The sequence below is a fragment of the Stegodyphus dumicola genome, chromosome 11, assembly GCF_044657685.1.
Source record: "Stegodyphus dumicola isolate Sdum_Otavi_A_Nest chromosome 11, ASM4465768v1".
Taxonomy (NCBI): domain Eukaryota; kingdom Metazoa; phylum Arthropoda; class Arachnida; order Araneae; family Eresidae; genus Stegodyphus; species Stegodyphus dumicola.
Genome location: NC_140778.1, coordinates 142482816 through 142502911, shown reverse-complemented (window position 1 = coordinate 142502911; position 20096 = coordinate 142482816). Strand labels below are relative to the sequence as shown.

General features: G+C 32.1%; 1 protein-coding gene across 1 annotated transcript in view; it reads right to left on the bottom strand.

The window, feature by feature from the left end:
• Positions 1–704: 704 nt before the first annotated feature.
• The window catches only part of LOC118195312 (protein O-mannosyl-transferase TMTC3-like), a 580765-nt gene continuing 561373 nt past the window's right edge, over positions 705–20096 (bottom strand). The window contains exons 19-22 of the mRNA XM_085827263.1: positions 19435–19555; positions 15645–15746; positions 12435–12518; positions 705–3476 (exon numbers count right to left, since the gene is read on the bottom strand). Of these exons, the coding sequence (XP_085683389.1) occupies positions 3240–3476; positions 12435–12518; positions 15645–15746; positions 19435–19555 (544 nt within the window). The 3' untranslated portion in view covers positions 705–3239. The remainder of the gene's footprint in view (positions 3477–12434; positions 12519–15644; positions 15747–19434; positions 19556–20096) is intronic.

The following is a 20096-nucleotide window of genomic DNA, read 5'->3' as shown; positions in this document are numbered from 1 at the left end:
TATCCATATCGCAGTTTGATGTCTCATTTTATATCTGTCGATATCTAGGAAAAACAGAAGGGAGTCACACAGCTTTAAACACTTGATAAACGTGACCGTCTAACCTGTTCGAACTTCGACATCAGCTTCGAGCTTTGGCGCTTTTCGGCGACAGATATTTCACGCATGCGCAGTTGTGTCCCTTTTCGTTCGGAGGGAGCCATTCCTGCTGCTGCGAAGCTTTCCTTCTTAACAATACATATTCTTTGCCTGAACCATCCCCCGAATGAACGGAGGTTCTAGTCCTATGAAGACAAATTATATAGCCTCGTGGTTAAGACTGTCCAAGTATAGATATCCTAGCCATTACTTCCCAGGAATTCTCCTGAGCCAACCCCCGGGTTTTGAATGCAGGATAGTCAAACTTTTACTTTACGTTTTCTTTTAATGTTAATTGAAATTAAAATGAAAATTCAAGGAAAAAAAATTGTGTTTCGAGACACCGCCATTGTATGGACTCTTTCAAAAACAGTCACTGAACTTTTGTTGTTAGACAGTAAGAAAATATCACAAGTTTGAAAAGAATAATATTTGCTTTATTAATAGAGCGAAGCAGTGATTACAAAGTGAGAATCTGAATCAATATGGGTCAATGGCGTTGGTACGTGATCATCTTCGATCACGCATATTTTTCACCTTCTACCAATGAAATCAAAATCATATCCTTTTTTTTTTTTTTTTTATTTTTTTTTTTATTGTCGAATTCAGTGCAATAGAGTTCAACAAAAATCATCAAAATATATACATTTGCAAATTTTCTCCACTTTGAAGCTTAAACCTTATTAAAACATTCTACTGAGAAACCATCAATAAAATCATATTATTTAGGATATAAATTGCAATGGTTGAACATAAATTACACAAATCATACCATAAATTACAATGGTTTTGACTATAAATTAAAATTAAAAAAAAAAAACAAGGAATTTAACAAAAGTTAGTGATAAACGCATTGCACAGTTCTCTAAATACACAACAGTTTGGGCAAATCTGAATCCTTTTATGAAAAATGCTGGAAACGTTGAAAAGATAAATATTGATTACAACAGTTTTTGTTTCTGCTTTTCGTCCTTTTGTTGCCTGCTGATAAGTCTTCTCGCATCTGAATCTTTCACTTGCAATACGATTGCCATTTAAAGAATATCATGTTTTGCGTTTTACATGAGAATGAATCACAAGAAGGGGAATAGTTTTTCATAAAGCAATGAATTTTTACTTCTTATTCTCACCGATAGAGAACGACCAATCAAATAGTAGAATTAAAAGCGATATCAAATAGTTAAATAATGGTGTTATGACATCTAGAGACGCGCGACGAATTTCCCTCAGCACTAGTATAAACGTTAAAGTTGCTGACTGAAACAGTTACGCTGGACATTGTGTACTGATTACGTAACTGGGACTCTTTGTGACGCTCGAGAAAAATGTTTGCCTGCGCATGATCTGTCTCGCGTAGGAGGAAGGACAGGATGTGCGTCAGGCAGGATTTCTCTTTAACCAACTAATCAGAATTGCTGGAAACGAAAATTCCCGGAAATGTTTCTTTCAGCACACAGCAGAGGTAGCTAACAGATATAATGGTAGTTTAATAGACTGAACACTCACTTTTGTGACATGAAACCCGGTGTTTCTTATGTAATGAATCAGTTTTCGATAGTGATCATTATTGTGATCATTATCCATCCGTCAAAGTAATTCCCCGTCGTGCGATTTATTTATGTAAAACCCGGATTCCATTACAACTGACTTTTATAAAACAGCTTTTGAATTATTTACAGATTTCTCTTCCATGGCGTATTTCAAAAGAATATGCCAATAACTGCGCATAACAATATTGATCAATTTAATGTATAAGCTGAACAGAGAAGTAAGTTTTGAATGAATAAAATACAAAATGTTTAGTCTATTGCTTATCGCGGAATATTTTTATATTGTTATGGGAGAGAAGAGAAATTTATCTCTGTACGTAACAATACATTTTAGCATAAGTAATGCATTAAAAATTATTGAAATTTTTTTTCTTTGCTATATTCTATGTAACTGAAATTTATAGAATCATTAGTCTTTATAATTTTTATAAAATTTGCTCAGCATATTTCAAGGAACATGATTTTAAGGTTCTGATCACTTTCAATTGGTGCTTACATAGCAAGAATAAAATTTACAATTATTTGAGTAAGAATTGATTGAAATCAACGAAGTATAACTTAAACAGGTCTTCGAGAAAAATTATGAGTTCATTTACTCTATTTTCAGAAAATTTTCGAAGAGTACTTAGGATAAAATGCAAAAATAGGCTGAAGTATAAATAAAATGATACATGTGATTTTTATTTCATTTTAATGTAGTATGGTTGGTGAGCAATACATGTCAAGAATGCCCGAAATTAAAAAAAAAAAAAAAAAAAAAAAAAAAATCGGTGATGTTAATTTAAACCAGGAGAAACACATTTTCTTTTGGATGTTATTACTACGAGGTGTGATTAGTGATGCTACTGTGGGAAAAAAACACATTCCTGGACTAAAAACGACTAAAGGTGGAGAATATAAAATTTTAAGTTACATACATATATTTATACGAAGGAGATGCACAAGTAATAGTGCGTCTTAAAACTTTTCTTGGCATACATAGTTATGAATATATTATGAAAGCGTACGTCGAAAATGTACGCACTATTCCATAACTTTCCCAGAAAAATGCCTTCATGCTTAAGGTGCATTTTTTTAAAGTTTATATTTGTAAATAAATTTTATTTATTATGATGAACTTTCATTATAGTTTAACTTTCCAACAGTTTCACTCCATGGATAAGATTAACTTTCGTCTCTCGATGGGTTGTACCAAGAAAGTAGCATTTCAGTTTCACTTGACGGTTTTGAGAAACAGAATTTCAAAATGCTTGCTTACATATCTGAACATAATTGTTCGATCTCACAAATGAGTTCATAGATTCCATTGACTTTAGTAGTTCGGTAACTGATCGACATCCTAGTAAATAGTGAGACCACTCAAAACAAAGCTGAATATTCACCTTCCTTCTCACCAAACACCCCTTTCGTTGTCAATGGTTCAGCTGGTGTATTTCGTAACCTTGATTCCGTTGACTTCAGTTCCGCCATGTACATGGACAGTTTCCTTAGTTTTGCAAGGAAGTCTTAAATCCTCAAGCTCTTATTGAAAATACTTCCTCATCACGTTGGTCAGCTGAGGGAATGGGACGTTGTAAGGTGTCCGAACATTGTACTTTGCCCCTGCCTTATAATGCTTCTCACCACCTCAAGATGATTTCTGATGTAGGACACATTCGGATGCTGGGTAAGTGTTTCTGCAAAGCACTTCTCTGCAATTTCAAATTGCTGTCTCTCAAAATGCACTACGCATATGTTGTGAGATGCTTTCTGGTTGTTTGGGTCCAGTCTGAGGACTTTACGGTAACACTGAAAGAGAAAAATTCAAAATTAGCGAAAATATCAGTTTCATAAATTTTACAACAGTACAATCTACATTAGGAGTGAGCATTAAGTCGACCAGTGGACCAGCAAGACATTTTGGGGTGACCGCTTTTACTAAGACCTAAGATGCGCGTACTAAAAGAAAATATTTATAGAACACCGATGCCAGCTAGACTGGAGAATCGGCTTTTCACAATCGACGCGACTGTGTTTACTTAAGCAAATGATTCGATGGATGAGTAGACGACACATGTACCCTGCGCAGAAAACAAAATGAGACAGTTCTTATATCTCCCGTTCTACTGGGCCGATTGACAAAATTCTAAATGCACGTAGTTCAGAACCTAAGAATAACTTTTGGAATGTAATGGACAAAGCAAGATTAGCAGTCAGTAATTATATACCGAGATATTCAGAATTCGCAGAGTAACTACGAGAACCAACTTTAGATGAAAATGATTTTGTTTAAATTATTTTGAAAAGAAATGCATCATTTGAAATTATTACATTTGTGGTTATTATTAAGTTTGTATCTTGCGTTTTGTTTTAAAAGCGGTTTTAAAAGAATAAGCTTTTTTTAGGTAGGTAAGTACATATTCCGTATTTATTACTAAGTTATAATAAATATTGTAAACTTTTAGCTTACCCCACCTACGCCACTATGTGGACCGCAACACCTTGTAAAAATTAGAAGTTGCCCGTACCCTGGAAACGTCTGCCCAGCCCTGGTCTAAATTAATCTTCGCAAATTAAGATTTTATAGGAGAAAGGAAGAAACATATTTTTCTTCTTAATAAAACAAGATTTGTCAACTAAGTATAAAAATTTTCATTACATATTTGTCAAAACATACATGCAAAAATTACGCAAAGAAAAATTCAAATTCATAGTCATATTCTGCTGGAATCTAAAAGTTAGTGTTTGCAAAAAAAAATTGTATTGGTCACAATTCATAATTGAAACGTATTGGAAGCTAAATATTAAAATCTGAGTGATTGACACTTATTCAAATAATTTTAATGTATTGAAATACCCACTAAGTAAATTATTTTTAACTTAAATATACAAAGATTTCTCAAGAGGAGAAAAACTTGAAAATAAATACTGAAACCTATTCTCTTTATATGTGCTAGATTTTTCTATGCAAAAATGAAAAAAAAAAAAAAAAAGTAAACTATAAGCTTTGTTATTTTTATTGCATTTTTCAGTTACAACACCCTGTAGCAATTCGAGTTTTACAAAGTTTAATTTGGAGCAAAATTGATAGAAAATAGCTTCATCCCAAATCTTAAATATTTATTAGCAGTCTGGCAGTCTGTTTCTTTTCGTAGATTTATTTTCATCTAAAAAAAAAAAAAAAAAAAAAAAACTGAAAACGTTCAGATTTTATATTTAACGTAAGCGTTTTTTTTAACGTTTTGTGCTTTATTTATTAAATATCATGTTCTTCGCACTTGAACCCTAAAATTCAATTTAACAGCAATATCGCAAAATAATTTTAAAATGAACCTTTAGAATTTCCGATGCGCAGTCTCGCGCGCTGGAGATAAAAACTTTTTTTTCCCTGTACAGTGTTGTCACTGCTCGCTTTGAAATCGTTGAGTTTGTTAATCAAATATTCGCTAAATTGTTACAAAATATGAAATCGATAATAAAACAAATTACAAATTTTAAATTTTATTATTATGAAAAATATGAAATCGATAATAAAACAAATTATTTAAATTATTGCTCCCAGATGCCCATATTCGGTGGAGGATTACTTTTTTCAAAATTTGATGGATGAAAAATATGAAATCGATAATAAAACAAATTATTTAAATTAGGACTCCCAGATGCCCATATTCGGTGGAGGATTACGTTTTTCAAAATTTGATGGATGAAAAATATGAAATCGATAATAAAACAAATTATTTAAATTAGGGCTCCCAGATGCCCATATTTGGTGGAAAATTACGTTTTTCAAAATTTGATGGATGAAAAATATGAAATCGATAATAAAACAAATTACTTAAATTAGGGCTCCCAGATGCCCATATTCGGTGGAAGATTATGTTTTTCAAAATTTGACCGTTGTTTTATCTCCATTTATGCAGATTCTTCATTATTTAATTTCTTTAAATATAATACAGGGAAATAATATTTTGTGGCAACAATTTGAAAAGTGAAACATTTAAAATTTTCGATGCATAATGCCCAAACGAAATTAATAGCCCTTCTTCTGGGCTAACCTTGTTTGATTCCCAACCCCCCCCCAAAAAAAAACTGTTTACATGTAAATTTACTCCAAATAAAGTGATTATTCTTATTGCAAAAACTCTTAACTGGGAATATTTACCTTCTGATTTCTAATAAAATTAACAAAATTTACATCTTCAAATCTCTGAATAAGATTTATAGCATAGTGTAAATTAATTACAGCCATTTGTAGATTTTCGGAGAGTTACTCACATTCGTTTTTAGTAATGAATACATTTTTTTCAAACTCTTGTCAAAATAATGCTAATTAATATGCTGTACGGGTATTCGGAATCCGTATTAAATTGCTTCGAGGGCCGCCAGTTTGAGACCGCTGGTCTGAATCATCCGGACAGAATGCAAACTGATTACAGGCTAGAATAAATAATCTATCAATATAATTAATTTTTATTTAAAAACAAATACTTCAGAATAAAATAAAATAAAATAAAATACATAGAGAAAAAGATAAAGTTGTGTCAGATTCAAATACGGATGTTTAAATGTTCTTGCTCTAATTTTTATTACTTGTATTCGAAACATTGGAATAATAATAATCATTATTATGATTTCCCGTTCAATATTTGAACTTTCCCGTTCAATATTTGAATGAGAAAAAGGAGTGGATGAATAGAATCACATGTCAGCAGTGGTCTGATGCAAAATTAGTAGCCCAGATGACAGACTTTTTAAAATCAAAGAGCCTTCCTGGAAGAGCAGTGGTAGTTTTAGACAACGCGCCATTCCACCCAAGTGAACTAACGTTAAAATCAAGAGATGGACAATTTTTTGGGAAGTACTTGCTCCCGCCTAACGTGGCAGCCCTAATACAGATAATGGACAAAGGTGTTATTGGCCTCGCTCCAACGGAACTACCGTTCGGCGGTGCTATGTAAATTGATCAAGCAAAATCATGATCTTGAAACTTTTTTTGAATTTTTCAATTCTGGAGACTACCTACCACACAGAATGGTGCCACATGACAGAAAGTGAAATCCTCAACGCTAATTAAATCTTGGGGAAACATTCTTCCCGATTTTGAAGAATATAAATGTTTTTTAGGTTTTGATGCAGACACAGAGGCGTCACCAACTTATCTTGTTCAGACTGCAAACAATATGTCTGGTGGCGAACATGAAGACGAAGAAAATATTGCTGAAAGGCAGATTGTGATTGCATCTTGTCGTCATTCAAACCACACGGAAGGGCAAATTGTTAGTCGTTTCAGATCACACATGCATTTGTTTCATACGAACAACTGTTTCGGACAATATTTCTGCCTGATTTACTACTGAAAGAAAGATGCGCGATTTTTTCCTCCCTTTCATAAAACTTTGCAAATTGTTCGTTTTACAATCGTTCGTTAAACAAGGTGATAGCTTTAAATGCTATCACCTTGTTTGCAATGGAGAACCAGTTTCCCTCTTACATGTTAACCCCAAAGTGATCTGTGGTGACTAGCTTTTGTAACAAAGAAGATCTCCTCCCCGGGGGGTTTGACTCAGGCGAACGCCTGGGAAGTACTGGTTAGGATCAACGAGATAGTATACTGGTAGAGAGCGTATTGCAACCTTCAACCGGTTCCAACATTAGTGTCACGTGACTGCTGCGCGAATTCCGAAAGTCCGGAAATACTTTACATTGCTTTCTATGGGACGAAAGACTGCTGCTCTGCTTGGTCACATAAAATTTAAGTAAAAATGGTTATTCGCTGCAGCGCCTACGGATGTAAAGAAAGTTTCGTGAAAGGAGGACTTGTAACCTTTCATGGGTAAGTTAAAACTGCATGATTTATTATTTTATTTTCAGTATTTTTGTCATTTTACTATCTCTGTTGAATTGGTTGGAAAGTTTCAGCCATATTGTATAAGAAAATTGCCGCCGTATATGACATTTTCAGCATGTATTATTAGCATCAAAATGTATTAAATACTGTGACACAATTTACTGGAATCACCCTTTACAAATAATTGAATTTTATATGTTTTTTCCGTGTATTCCGTTGAAATAGAATGCGCCAATTGGCGTTAACCTTTTTTCGCCAAGTCGTACGCGTTTTGATTTCATAAACAATTACTGCCTGCAATGAAAAAAGAAAAATGCTATTATTAGCATTAAATTATTGAGAAAAGATTGCGCGATATGTTTACTTTGTTAAAAAAAAAAGCTGAAGATCTTGATTCATGCAACATTGAACATAAACAGTTAAACAGCATTATTTTAAAAATCAGATTACTTTTATAAAGCTCAATGCTTTATCATTATTTTCTATAAAATCAATTAAAATAATCTGGATTATAATTCTGTCTCATCTACGATGCTGTTAGAAATTTATTGTAATTGAAAAAATGTGATGTGAAAAACTTACCATATTTTAAATAGTATTTAAAAAAAAAAAAAAAAAAGGAGAGTGAGAGAATTTTTAACTGTAATATCGTTTTGATCCTAATAATAAATACTGAGTTGAAGTTTGTTACCGTTTGATACATATTCAATATAAAATATTTGTTATAGTTAATAAATTTAAACAAATTTAAATTTAATTTTTAACATATATGTATAAAAGTAAAAAAGCAAATTTAAATCCTAAAAAAAGCCAAAATAGTTTTTAAAAAAATGTGCAAACATATAAAAGATTTAATACTGGAACTAATCTACAATATCATTTAAATTCAGAAGCATAATCAAGTAAATCAAGTGAAAAATAAATCCATTATTTGTTAAAAATTATCATTATTTGTTAAAAATTTATTAATTATTTGTTAAAAATTTATTAATTATTTGTTAAATTAATTAATTATTTGTTAAAATCATCATTATTTGTTAAAAATTAAATTTAAATTTGTTTAAATTAAAATTTCATTCCTTGCAGCAATGGCGCAAAGAATATTTAATTAAATTTGTATTTAAATTTAATTTTTTTAATTAAATTCAATTTATTCTTATGAAACAATGTTATAGTTAATAAGATGTATTGATCTCCGCCATGACATGAGTGTGGAAATCAGTAATTAAGATTGCATTATTTTGTCCCAGTAATATAATCTCAAGAAAAGAGAGTGCATTATTTTGTTCCAGTAATATAATCTCAAGAAAAGAGAGGCAATCAATGGCATAAATACATATAATACAATGTGATTTTCTTTTTCTCTTTAGGATGCAATGCATTAAAATTAAACGAGATTTTTTTACCTTCTCAAATATTATAACAGTAGTGCAATTTTAATTTTTTAACGTTATTCAAAATTAAAGTTTCCATCTCAATTTTTTATTATTTACTTTAGATTTTCTTCCTAAAATTACTTAACCTAAACATCTTAAACAATGGTGCAAATAATTTAAAGCGATTATTAAAAATATAGATAAAATATTCAGGAAAAAAGGGGTTAAGTTATATCTAAATATAATTGTAAAAAATCGAACAACCTAATTCGAGGCCGTTGTCTGCTGACTGCTAGCAGACGGAAATAAAAAGCGGGCCAAACTGGCGATGAACAGCCTAAGCTATCACTCCCCAAGAGCGCCAAGAGCATTAGTCACGTGGTATATGTTGGAGACACCCTAGCAGACGAATTCTCTGTGGGTGAGCCGTCTACCTGTTATATGAAGTCGTTGGTTAGGATCTGTACCTAGGCAGTCTCAACCACGGGGCATAACAACAGACTTCACAGAAGGCCTGAGGGCTCTCGGGACAGAGTAAGGCTCGGCAGGTACCGTACTGGTACTGCCTTTGTCTGCCCTTGCTCTGTGGGGTTGCAACATGGTAGATTGATTTTTGTGTGGGGCAGCACTCAATTTGAAAGGCCAAGAAGTCCTGCAAGGAAGTGTCAGCGAAGGTGGAGTCGGGGAATTGTCTGCTGATGATAAAGACAAGCATGAAGTTGCACTTTCACGTCGAGTGCCTACTTGGAAGGGCTACCGTTGGACTACTTGGGACTGTCTGCTGACTGACAGAATAACACTATGCAAGATAAGATCATCAATCTTAAAAAAAAAAGCCAACTAAGCGAAGAAAAAAACTTCTGGCTGACTTTTTACGCGAATTTTAAATGTGAGAATGATAAAGCTTTTTTTTAATATTTTACTGTAATGATATGAAACTTTATTACATCGCAGTTTCTGAAAATTCTGTTACAGGTAAATTGCCTTGTAGTATTTTTTTTTTTCATATATTATAGTTACTTAACTCGACATTTTTTTACTGGATTTTTGTTAACCGTGATGTTGAGATAACTGTGCATATACTCCCTTATATTATCTGGTAAATCAATTCGATATAATGCTGCCATGCGTCCAAGCAGTGTTTAGCATTTTTGGATAAAATATCTTTCGGGCAATTGAGACTGCACTGTATTTGTAAATTAAAAAGTTATTAATTTCAGAAATAAATATCTAAAGAAAGTGAATTTTATTTTAATTCGCTACGAGTAAAAAATCATTAACTTCTACATTGCAATAGTAGTTTCTTATCATTCATCTTATTGCACGTTTCACTTTTTTTACTAGTTAAAAAAAAAAAAACAATTTTTATGCATTTTAAATCTAAAAGAAAACCAATAAATCTTACTTATAATAGAACCGTAAACAAGTTGTCGAGGTTTCTTACATTAGTTAGGTCGTAGGGGTGTTTTATGCATTAGCATAAAGGCACATGCACGCTCATTGCATTCAGTAAATTATAATTGCTATGAATTTTGTATATACGTAAATAATTTTAGTTATAGAATTATATGTGAAAATGTAGAATCTTTCGTATAATGCAACACGAAACGTTTGATGAGTGGGAATGTCTGACGAAGAAATAAGAAAACAAAAGCAAATCTATTTAACATTGAAGTAAATGGCTATCTTGCTAAACTGGCAAGATATAGCCAAACTGGCGAGTAATTTTGTCATCAAATTTGACGAGAAATCGCAAAATGCCGCCAAACCTGGCGACCATCTGACAACATTTTGGTATGGTCCCTCTATAAGTAACTGGTGCTGTAACTGAATAAATATAATTGGTCCTTATTGCAACCGTAATTGTAACTAATTGTAACCGTGTCTGGCTCTTGCATGTAACTTTGACATTTTATGCTAAGCTAATAAGAGCGGAGAGAGCGCCTGTTCTCAGTTCTCAGTTTTTTTAATAAGTTAACTTCGGTGTCTTGAGAGCATTGAGAGCTTACCCTTTAGATGCACTTGGTACTGCTATGTGTTTAACGCTCTTAGTAGCTTGAAGTGTAACTACTAATTGTACTCTGTGATATTGAGAAGAGCTGAGAGAGTAATTTTGTAGAATGTTCCAGAATTGGTAAAATGTTTCTTTTGGGAAAATAAATTTTATCAAGCTATCATTGGTTATACGTGCATACCCTACGCACGTAGCACCCTACACACGCAATGCATCCTTGAGGAAGTTGACAGTCTTATCAGTTACTTATTATAAGGAAGAATAAAATTTTCCAGGAATAACATCAGTGAAAATGCTAGTAAAGAAGTAAAGCTAGTGAAAATGAATTAGTGCCTTTACCAGCAACAAAATTACACCTGTCGATGGTGTTAATCCACCAAGTGTTGGATTGTAATGAAACATGTCAGCTCCTTATACAAAAAAAAAGCAGTTGAAATTTATCTATATTAAAAATGAGACACGTCTTGCAATCAGTCAGAATTTTCGCAATGTTACGTAACGAAGTCTTATTTTAATCAACAAACGACACTAACCAAGATAAGGTTAAACTGTAATCTCTGGGCTAGAATTTATTGCAATGCTAAAACGCGGAATTTTATTCTAATTTTCACAACTAGTGAAAGTTAGCGCGTTTCAACGGTAATAAACCCTAGAGTATTAAAACTAAGACGCCGACGAAAAGATAAAAAGGATAAAAAAAAGCAGTTGAAATTTATCTATATTAAAAATGAGACACGTCTTGCAATCAGTCAGAATTTTCGCAATGTTACGTAACGAAGTCTTATTTTAATCAACAAACGACACTAACCAAGATAAGGTTAAACTGTAATCTCTGGGCTAGAATTTATTGCAATGCTAAAACGCGGAATTTTATTCTAATTTTCACAACTAGTGAAAGTTAGCGCGTTTCAACGGTAATAAACCCTAGAGTATTAAAACTAAGACGCCGACGAAAAGGATAAAAAGGTGGTTTGTAGCAAGTTCCGATGTCTTAGTACACGGAGAAGCATGAAATAATCTCAGAAATACTTTAGTTACAGGAACAAATGACTTCGGATAGATCTAAATACAGTATAAAGTGATTTAAATCTATGTGCCTTCTCTAACAAGATTGCATTAAATTAGGGTAAGGCATTAAAATATATAAATTTTCAAACATGAAATATAGAAGTTTAGTGACAAGAATTAAAATTAAGGCATTTTTTCTGTGACCACCTTTTAAACCTTAGTATTAAAATTTGGCTATGAAGCATCTAACAACTTATCTATTTGATACTTTTGTCGAAAATATGAAATCAGTCAATCTTATGTGTCTATAAGTAATGTGAAAAAAACAAATGTTTATTAATAAGATCTGCATGTATTTATTATTATGATTCTTTTTTGTTGGATTATTTCCCACTATGAATCAATAATGCATGAACTATTCAGCATTGTTCATTATTTAGCCACGAATATGATCATTTTTATGAATCATTAATGCATGAACGTGCACTGTTAATTTTTAAAGATATTTGAACTTAATATACCTCTTCTGCTGCATCCAAATTTCGCAAGTAATTTACATTGATGTCAGCAAGTAGAAGCAGGCCTTTGATGTGATCTGGATAATGCTGAAAAAAAACCATCAATATTAATTACAACGAAAACTATATGAATAATATAGTTTTATAAAATAGTAAAATAACTTATTTTTTGGAAGAAAGATGCTTAATTTATGGATGGATTATCATTTATGAAAACATAGCAAAAGATTTTGCCTGTATGTTTTACGGTATTATCGTGATCGAAACTGTCTTCACTGAGGATATTGTATATAAAAAAAAAGGATTTTTATTAAAATACAGGAACTGAAATATTAATTTGATATCACGTCGAATTTATTTTAACAGTTTTTTTTTTTTTTGGTTTGTTGTTGTTGTTAATTTTCGAAACTAAGGAACCACAAAACCGTATATAAGATTAAATTTCGTAATTTAAATAAAATTGATCTTATTAAATTTAGGAATGCCAGAAATTCTCATCCTTTAAAGTAACTGGAAATATACAGTGTCTCAAAAAAGTGATGGGACACTTGTGCTTTACAAAAGGAAACTGCAATAAAATAAATTTAAAAAAAATGTAAAATTTTTTGTGGGTGTGTTTCATACTTAAATTTAGTAACAATTATTACATAACATACATTTTCTCAAAATATTAAAATATTAATTTAATAAAAATACAATTGTTTAGAACGGAGCAGAAAATGGCTCACTTAAGTGATGGGACACTTACTTTTCCATCAAATATTTATCCAAAAATTTTACTTTTTAAAAGGTTTTAATATTTTGTTGGATTTCCTTTTACTTTTCAAACATGATTTAATCTTCTTGGGATGGATTCGACTAATTTTTTTTGTGATTTCTGGAGTGACATTCTTCTTGAAGCACCGATTTTAATTGTTGTTTTGAAGAAATGGTGTGTTTGGGAATTCTTGATTCCAATTCTTGCCAAATATTCTCTATATGATTTAATTGTGGAGATTGTGGGGGTGTTTTTATTATTTCAGGACAGTTATACAGCAGCCAGAGTCTAACGTTCAAAGCACTGTGCTTGGGGTCATTGTCCTGGTAGAATTTAAAATCGTTATGAAGGTTCAATTTTCGTGCTGAAGATTTCAAATTTTGATTTAAAATGTCAATATACTTGTAATGATCCATTATACTGTCAATAAAAACAAGATTACCAACTCCAGCGGACGACATACACCCCCATACCATAACTCCTCCTCCACCATGTTTTACTGTTGGCACCAAGTTCTGTTTGCGAAATTCTTCCCTGGGTTTTCTCCACACCAAGATTCTATCGTCAGAACCAAATATATTAAATTTACTCTCATCAGCAAATATAACTGCATTCCAGTAATCAGAATTCTTATTTATGTTGGATTTTGCGAAAGCCAGTCTGAGTTTTCTATTCTTTTCACTTACGAAGAATTTTTTCCTGGCTGCTCTACCGTGATATCCAGTAGATCGAATTACTCTTCTAATAGTCTCAGAATTAACAATTACTCCATATAATGCTTGTAAATCAGCAGCAACTTTAGGAGCACTCATTCTTGGATTTTTTTAAATATTTCGAACGATAATTCGCTTTATTCCATTGGATAGCTTTGATGGTCGGCCAGGTCTTCTTTTATCCTGAATCATATGATTCCTTTTATATCGTTTAATGATATTGAAAACTGTTGAATGACTGAAGTTAACTGTTTCAGTAGTTTCTCTAATAGATTTTCCACGTTCAATATGCAAATTAATAACTAATTTTCGAATTCCAGGCAAAGTTTCTTTTCGTTTAGCATTCATGGCTGCACAGAGCTAAAAAACACAAAAATTCCAAAACAAACTGGAGAGAAATACTGCAGACGATTTTATAAATTTATTTTATAAATTATTGTATTAAATTATTGGCAATTGCTTTTGAGTAAAAATAAATACCCCAAAAGATATTTTTATTGCTTACTTCAGACGATTTTTGTTGCATAGTACGTAGTGTCCCATCACTTAAGTGAGCCATTTTCTGTTCTGTTCTAAACAATTGTACTTTTTATTAAATTAATATTTTAATATTTTGAGAAAATGTATGTTATGTAATAATTGTTACTAAATTTAAGTATGAAACACACCCACAAAAAATTTTACATGTTTTTTAAATTTATTTTATTGCAGTTTCCTTTTGTAAAGCACAAGTGTCCCATCACTTTTTTGAGACACTGTATGCCTACGACCAATGGTTTCGTAACGGTTTTTGTAGTCCTGATGTACTATATATTTATCTAATAACATTTTTGTAACTGAAAATAGATGCCTAGGAAAAGTACCGGCGAAAATAAAGTTTTGCATAAAGACTTCTGTAATCCTGGTGTAAATATTTATGTAATAACAGTTTTGTAAGTGAGAATACTGGCAAAACAATACTGGCGAAAATAAAGGTTTGCATAAAGACTTCTCTAATCCTGGTGTAAATATTTATGTAATAACATTTTTGTAACTAAGAATATATGTCTTTGAGCAATACTGGCGAAAATAAAGGTTTGCATAAAGACTTCTGTAATCCTAGTGAAAAAATTATTTAATAGCTGTTTTGTAACTAGAAGTATATGCGTACAAACAATAGTTGCGAAAATAGAGGTTCACATAAAGACCTTCTGTAATCCTGGTGTAAATATTTATGTAATAACAGTTTTGTAACTAGAAATATGTGTCTGCGATCAATCTTTGCAAAAATAAAGACCATATAAGGATTTTTATGGTCCTTTTGTACATATTTGTGTCATAAAAAGAGTATTTTTAGACTTATGAAAAACTGTGTCCTGTCCCTCTCTGATCGATCATGAGCCACACTTTGAGAGTTGCCACACTGTGTAATAAAAATGTCCACAAGAAGCTTAATGTCAGTCAAACTAGTCAGAATGTAAAAGTTTTAACCCAGTAGATTAAACACCCATATCACCAACATGCTTTCTATATAAAAGAAGCTATAGAATATTGGTAAACTGATCTCAGATATTGGTGAACCGTTGCTGGATATGAATGTTTAAATAATGCAATGGCTTTTCTTTTATTCATGGAATAACGACATTCTAATAGGATTCGTCAAATCGATTTTGCAGAGATAAACGGGGTCTGAGCATTTCGCTAACCTTAGAATAAATATAGACCAGAAAGGAAAAGAAAGATCAGCGACTGCGTGGTACTTACCTGCAACAATTGATCCAAAAAATATATAGCTTCAGCTTCTCGGAATTGCTCCGATAAAAGTAATGCTAAGTTGAAAAGACCTTCTCTCGAAACAGAATCTTTCTGCAATAAAAAGAAAATATAACTTAACTTACAGCTAGAATGCTTTGCCATGAAATGAAAAATATAAATAAATGCTTAGCATATAGCAAGTGGATGAAAAAAAAAGAAGCAGAAAGGTACATATATAGATATGTTCTGAAAAAGGTCACCGAAAGCCTTCTGGGTTGAAAAGTAATATTCAAAAATATTCATTAAAGTCTTTGCATTACTAAGACCTCGTTGGTAATGTTGGGTAAATCTTAATTAATGTTATTTTTGTCTCTATAAAGTGCTGAGGTATTAAATTTTTAATTAAGTTTAACACCTTGTTTATGTTGGCAAATTTAGAATTCTAGTTAAGTGCCAAGCCAAGAATTCATCCACAAAAGAAGAAGGCTAAGTAGACTTTATTTTAATAGTTACCTTATAAACTTACATTTAGAATTTTACTATTACAGTCAAAAGTCGTTAATTCGGACACCCATAATCCGGAATGATCTATAATCCAGACCTCAAAGCTAAAACCTTTCTGCGCATGTGCCGCGTTAGCACATGCGCACAGGCGTTTTACGCGTGCACGTAAGAACTTGGCTACTGCGAATATGCGTATGAGCAAGCGCAGAATACGTTTTCGCCTGCGCGTTTAATGTATAACGGACGGTGTAGCTAAAATTATCTAATTATCTATTTCAGTTAATGTTAATGATTGCGTTGTTCCTTAATAGGATCCCACTTATTATTTTTTGCAGACTGTAAGAGCAATTTTATAAAAGTAAACTTGAACTTTCGATTATGTCAAATAGAATTTTCGTTGCTGGAACTTCCAAAGGATCTACAAAACGAAAGTATGTTTCAATGTCCAACAAACAAAAAGTGAAATTGCTGCAAAAAATGGATAAAGACATGAAGAATGTTACAGAGAGGTTAGTGAAAACGAACAAATTTCGATTGACAAGTTAGTCGGTATTCTCGGCACAGCAATTAACAGGACTTGAACAGCGGAACTTTTTAACTGAACAAGAAATTATGTCTGTTTATAGAATTAAAGAGAAAGTATTATCACATAAAACGAAGCAACTTAAACAACTTACATTGAAAGAAATGTTTAATAAAGTAAACAAATAAATATTAAGCTTTTTTTTTTTTTTTTTTTGTAAATTTTGATACCCTTTAGATCATAATTGTTCTTTATTTCATAAATTACGGTTTCATATTTTTAATTTTAGAATTTCTGCATGCCATCTTACGAGATTTAAACTGATGATCTATAATCCGGAAAAATTGATAATCCGGAATCGCCGAAGTCCCGACGAGTCCGGATTAACGACTTTTGACTGTATTATTATTTTCTGTTTTTTATACTACTGCTATCTAGTTAGTTAGAGGAAAATAATGATTACTAATATTTACAACTATCTAAGAACTGATTACCAGTTATGTACATTAGACGTAATTGAAGAGATTCCAACTCACCACTATAGGTTATCCGTGTTATCGCTGATTACGTAGGGGAAAATAACTGTTATTATTGCCTGCAGCATTTATGAGACTGATGATGAGTGACGCGTAAGTACGTATCAGTGAAGAGAAATACAGTGCTACATTATCAGTCATCAAGCGTTGGGTGGCTCGTTATCTGTTTATTAATCCACTTAGTTGTAGGGGAATAACCAATATTAATATTCATAACCATCAGTAAACTGATGACGATAATGTGTAAATAATTTTCATTGAACAGAAATACTACTTCAGCACTATCTGTTATGAGGTAGTGGCTGTGCTAATTACCTATATATTAATCCACTAGCCAGAGGAAAGTAACGTTTATTAATATTTAGCTATTATGAAACTTATAATGAGATACATGTGAATAAGTATGAGTGAATAGAGATACTAATGCTGCACTATCTTTCATCAGGTATTGGTTGTGTTCACTATCTATTTATTTATTCATCAATCCATCTAGTTAGAAGGAAATAAGGATTATTAATATTTTGCTATTATGGAACTGGTAATGAGATGATACGTGTAAATAAGTATGAGTGAAGAGAGATACTAGTGCTACACTATCCGTTATCAGGTATTGGTTCTGCTCACTATCTATTTATTTATTTATTAATCCATTTAGTGGTAGGGAAATAATGATTATTAATATTTTGCTATCATGGAAATGATAATGAGATACACATGAATAAGTATGAGTGAATAGATATGAGTGAATAGAGATACTAATGCTACACTATCTTTCATCAGGTATTGGTCGTGCTTATTATCTATTAAGTAAAGTTTATGGAATAACCATTTATTGTTCATTTTTGATAGAAAAATGAAGGCTGTCTGACCTTGAAAGATTTCTTTCTAGTCTGGTTGCGAAGCATTCTCGGTAAAGAATAGGATTTATATATAATTTGGATCTTGGAATTTGATTAGATTTTTAGAATAGAAATTTTGTTTCGTCTTTCTTATTATGGAATACTTTTTTGCATGAGCTGGTCAACTCTTTCGCTTCTCATTCCGCCAAATGAGCCTTAATCCCAATAAGTCACATGTTTTGCTGTGGGTACGATCTGCTTAAATAATTGATGTTTTTAATAGTAAATAAGTAATACATATTTAATAATTTGTGATTACCAATAATTTTGAGAATTTAGTAATTTTATCAGCGAAAAAACAGGAAAAACTCGCAGGGCAATCTAGGGATAAATTATGAAAATGCACCGCCTGGACAGACACTGTGGCCAGAAATTAATTTTCCACTTGAACTAAATGCATGTAACAGATGGTAATATATTTAAGATTTGAACCTCTCATCCCGACCATCGATATGGCAACAGTGTTCCTCACGTGAATTTCAACGTGATTGCAGCTTAACTGACACGTGACCCTCGAGGAGGAGAATAAAGTCTGTGGGTTGACCAGTTCATTGCCTTGCCATTCTCTGCTTCGTGGCCCACCAACTGCAGAGCGGTAAAGTATCTGAACACTGGTAGTTCGCTCCGAGTTTCGAATTCTGCGAACGGGCTGGCTGCATGGGTGGTTTCGTGAATTTCCTCATGTGTAACGTGTATACCAGCAAGTTTACCTTAGAAAGTCCTCCACGAAGGCATGTCTCCCCTTATACAGATAGCCCTCGAGGCTTTGCTATAATCAAATAAACCAAACCAATCTGTGCTTGATGAAGAACAGTAGTAGATACTAGTGTCTTCACTTTGGAGGCGCGCTTAGTGACAAGTGTGTGGGTTTGGGAATGCAAAAACGTATTTTAGATTTTTTTTTAATTCCTGGAAAATATGTAGTATTAATGAATTTCTATGAGAAAAACCAAGTACTGATATAGAAATTTATTTCCAGCAAAGTCAAAAATCCACCATCAAACAATCGCTTATGTTATGCTGTTAAGATTGTACCTCATTTCTTATGTTTCGAACTTTTCCACTAATGGTCGAGCGGATGACGCCGATGAACACTGGGAGTTTGACCCGGACTCGAACGATAGCGGATAATAGAGATATTATCGTACTCTCCTTCCGAGTGTATAAAATGTTCTTTAGGAAGGCATTCCTCCTCTCGTGTAATTTGCTGTACTCAAACAAGCAGACAAATAATATTTAGACCTAAGGTAATTTAGGAACTAGTTAGCAGCATATTTTTCTAAAGATATGACAACAAAAAAAAAAAAAAAAAAAATTGCAAGTAGAACACTACTTACGAGGAGAGCCTTCCTAAACCACTTTTCGGCGCTTTGATAGTTTTTGTTCTCAACTGCTACGAGGCCTAAATTAATGTACACTCTTTCCGTTTCTTTACCTCTGTCGACAATTCTTTCCAACCTGTTTTAAATATAAAAAAATTTAAAAGTGAACAATGATATTTTTATCAAATTCATTAGACATAATCTAATTTTATTTTGCATCTTTAAACTTATGACAAATCCGTAGCATATTTGAGATAAAATAGGAGAAATAAAATTTAATCAGCATTTATAGTACATTAGTTTTAACCATATTTTCCAATCTTAAAAAAAAAAAAAAAAAAAAAAAAAAAAAAAGTCTTTGGTTCGAGAATTGGCTTTATACTGACATTACAAAGACATAAAGGAATAAGAATAAATTAATGGAAGGAAAAATTTGGATGTCTAAAATATTGACTGTATATGCTTCTTCGAAACGTTTTTTGAATGTTACATTACGAGAGTAAAAATTGGAATAATTAAATTTGGATGTTAAAAGAAATTATTTTACTCTCTACAGAAGAAATGTGTGTCTTAGACATCATTTCGTGTCTTAGCCAAAAGGATTTAAAGCATCTTACGACTAGTAGTCGCGATGTCGTATGTTGAACGAATGTCGTTGGAGAAAAATGTGTGTGAAT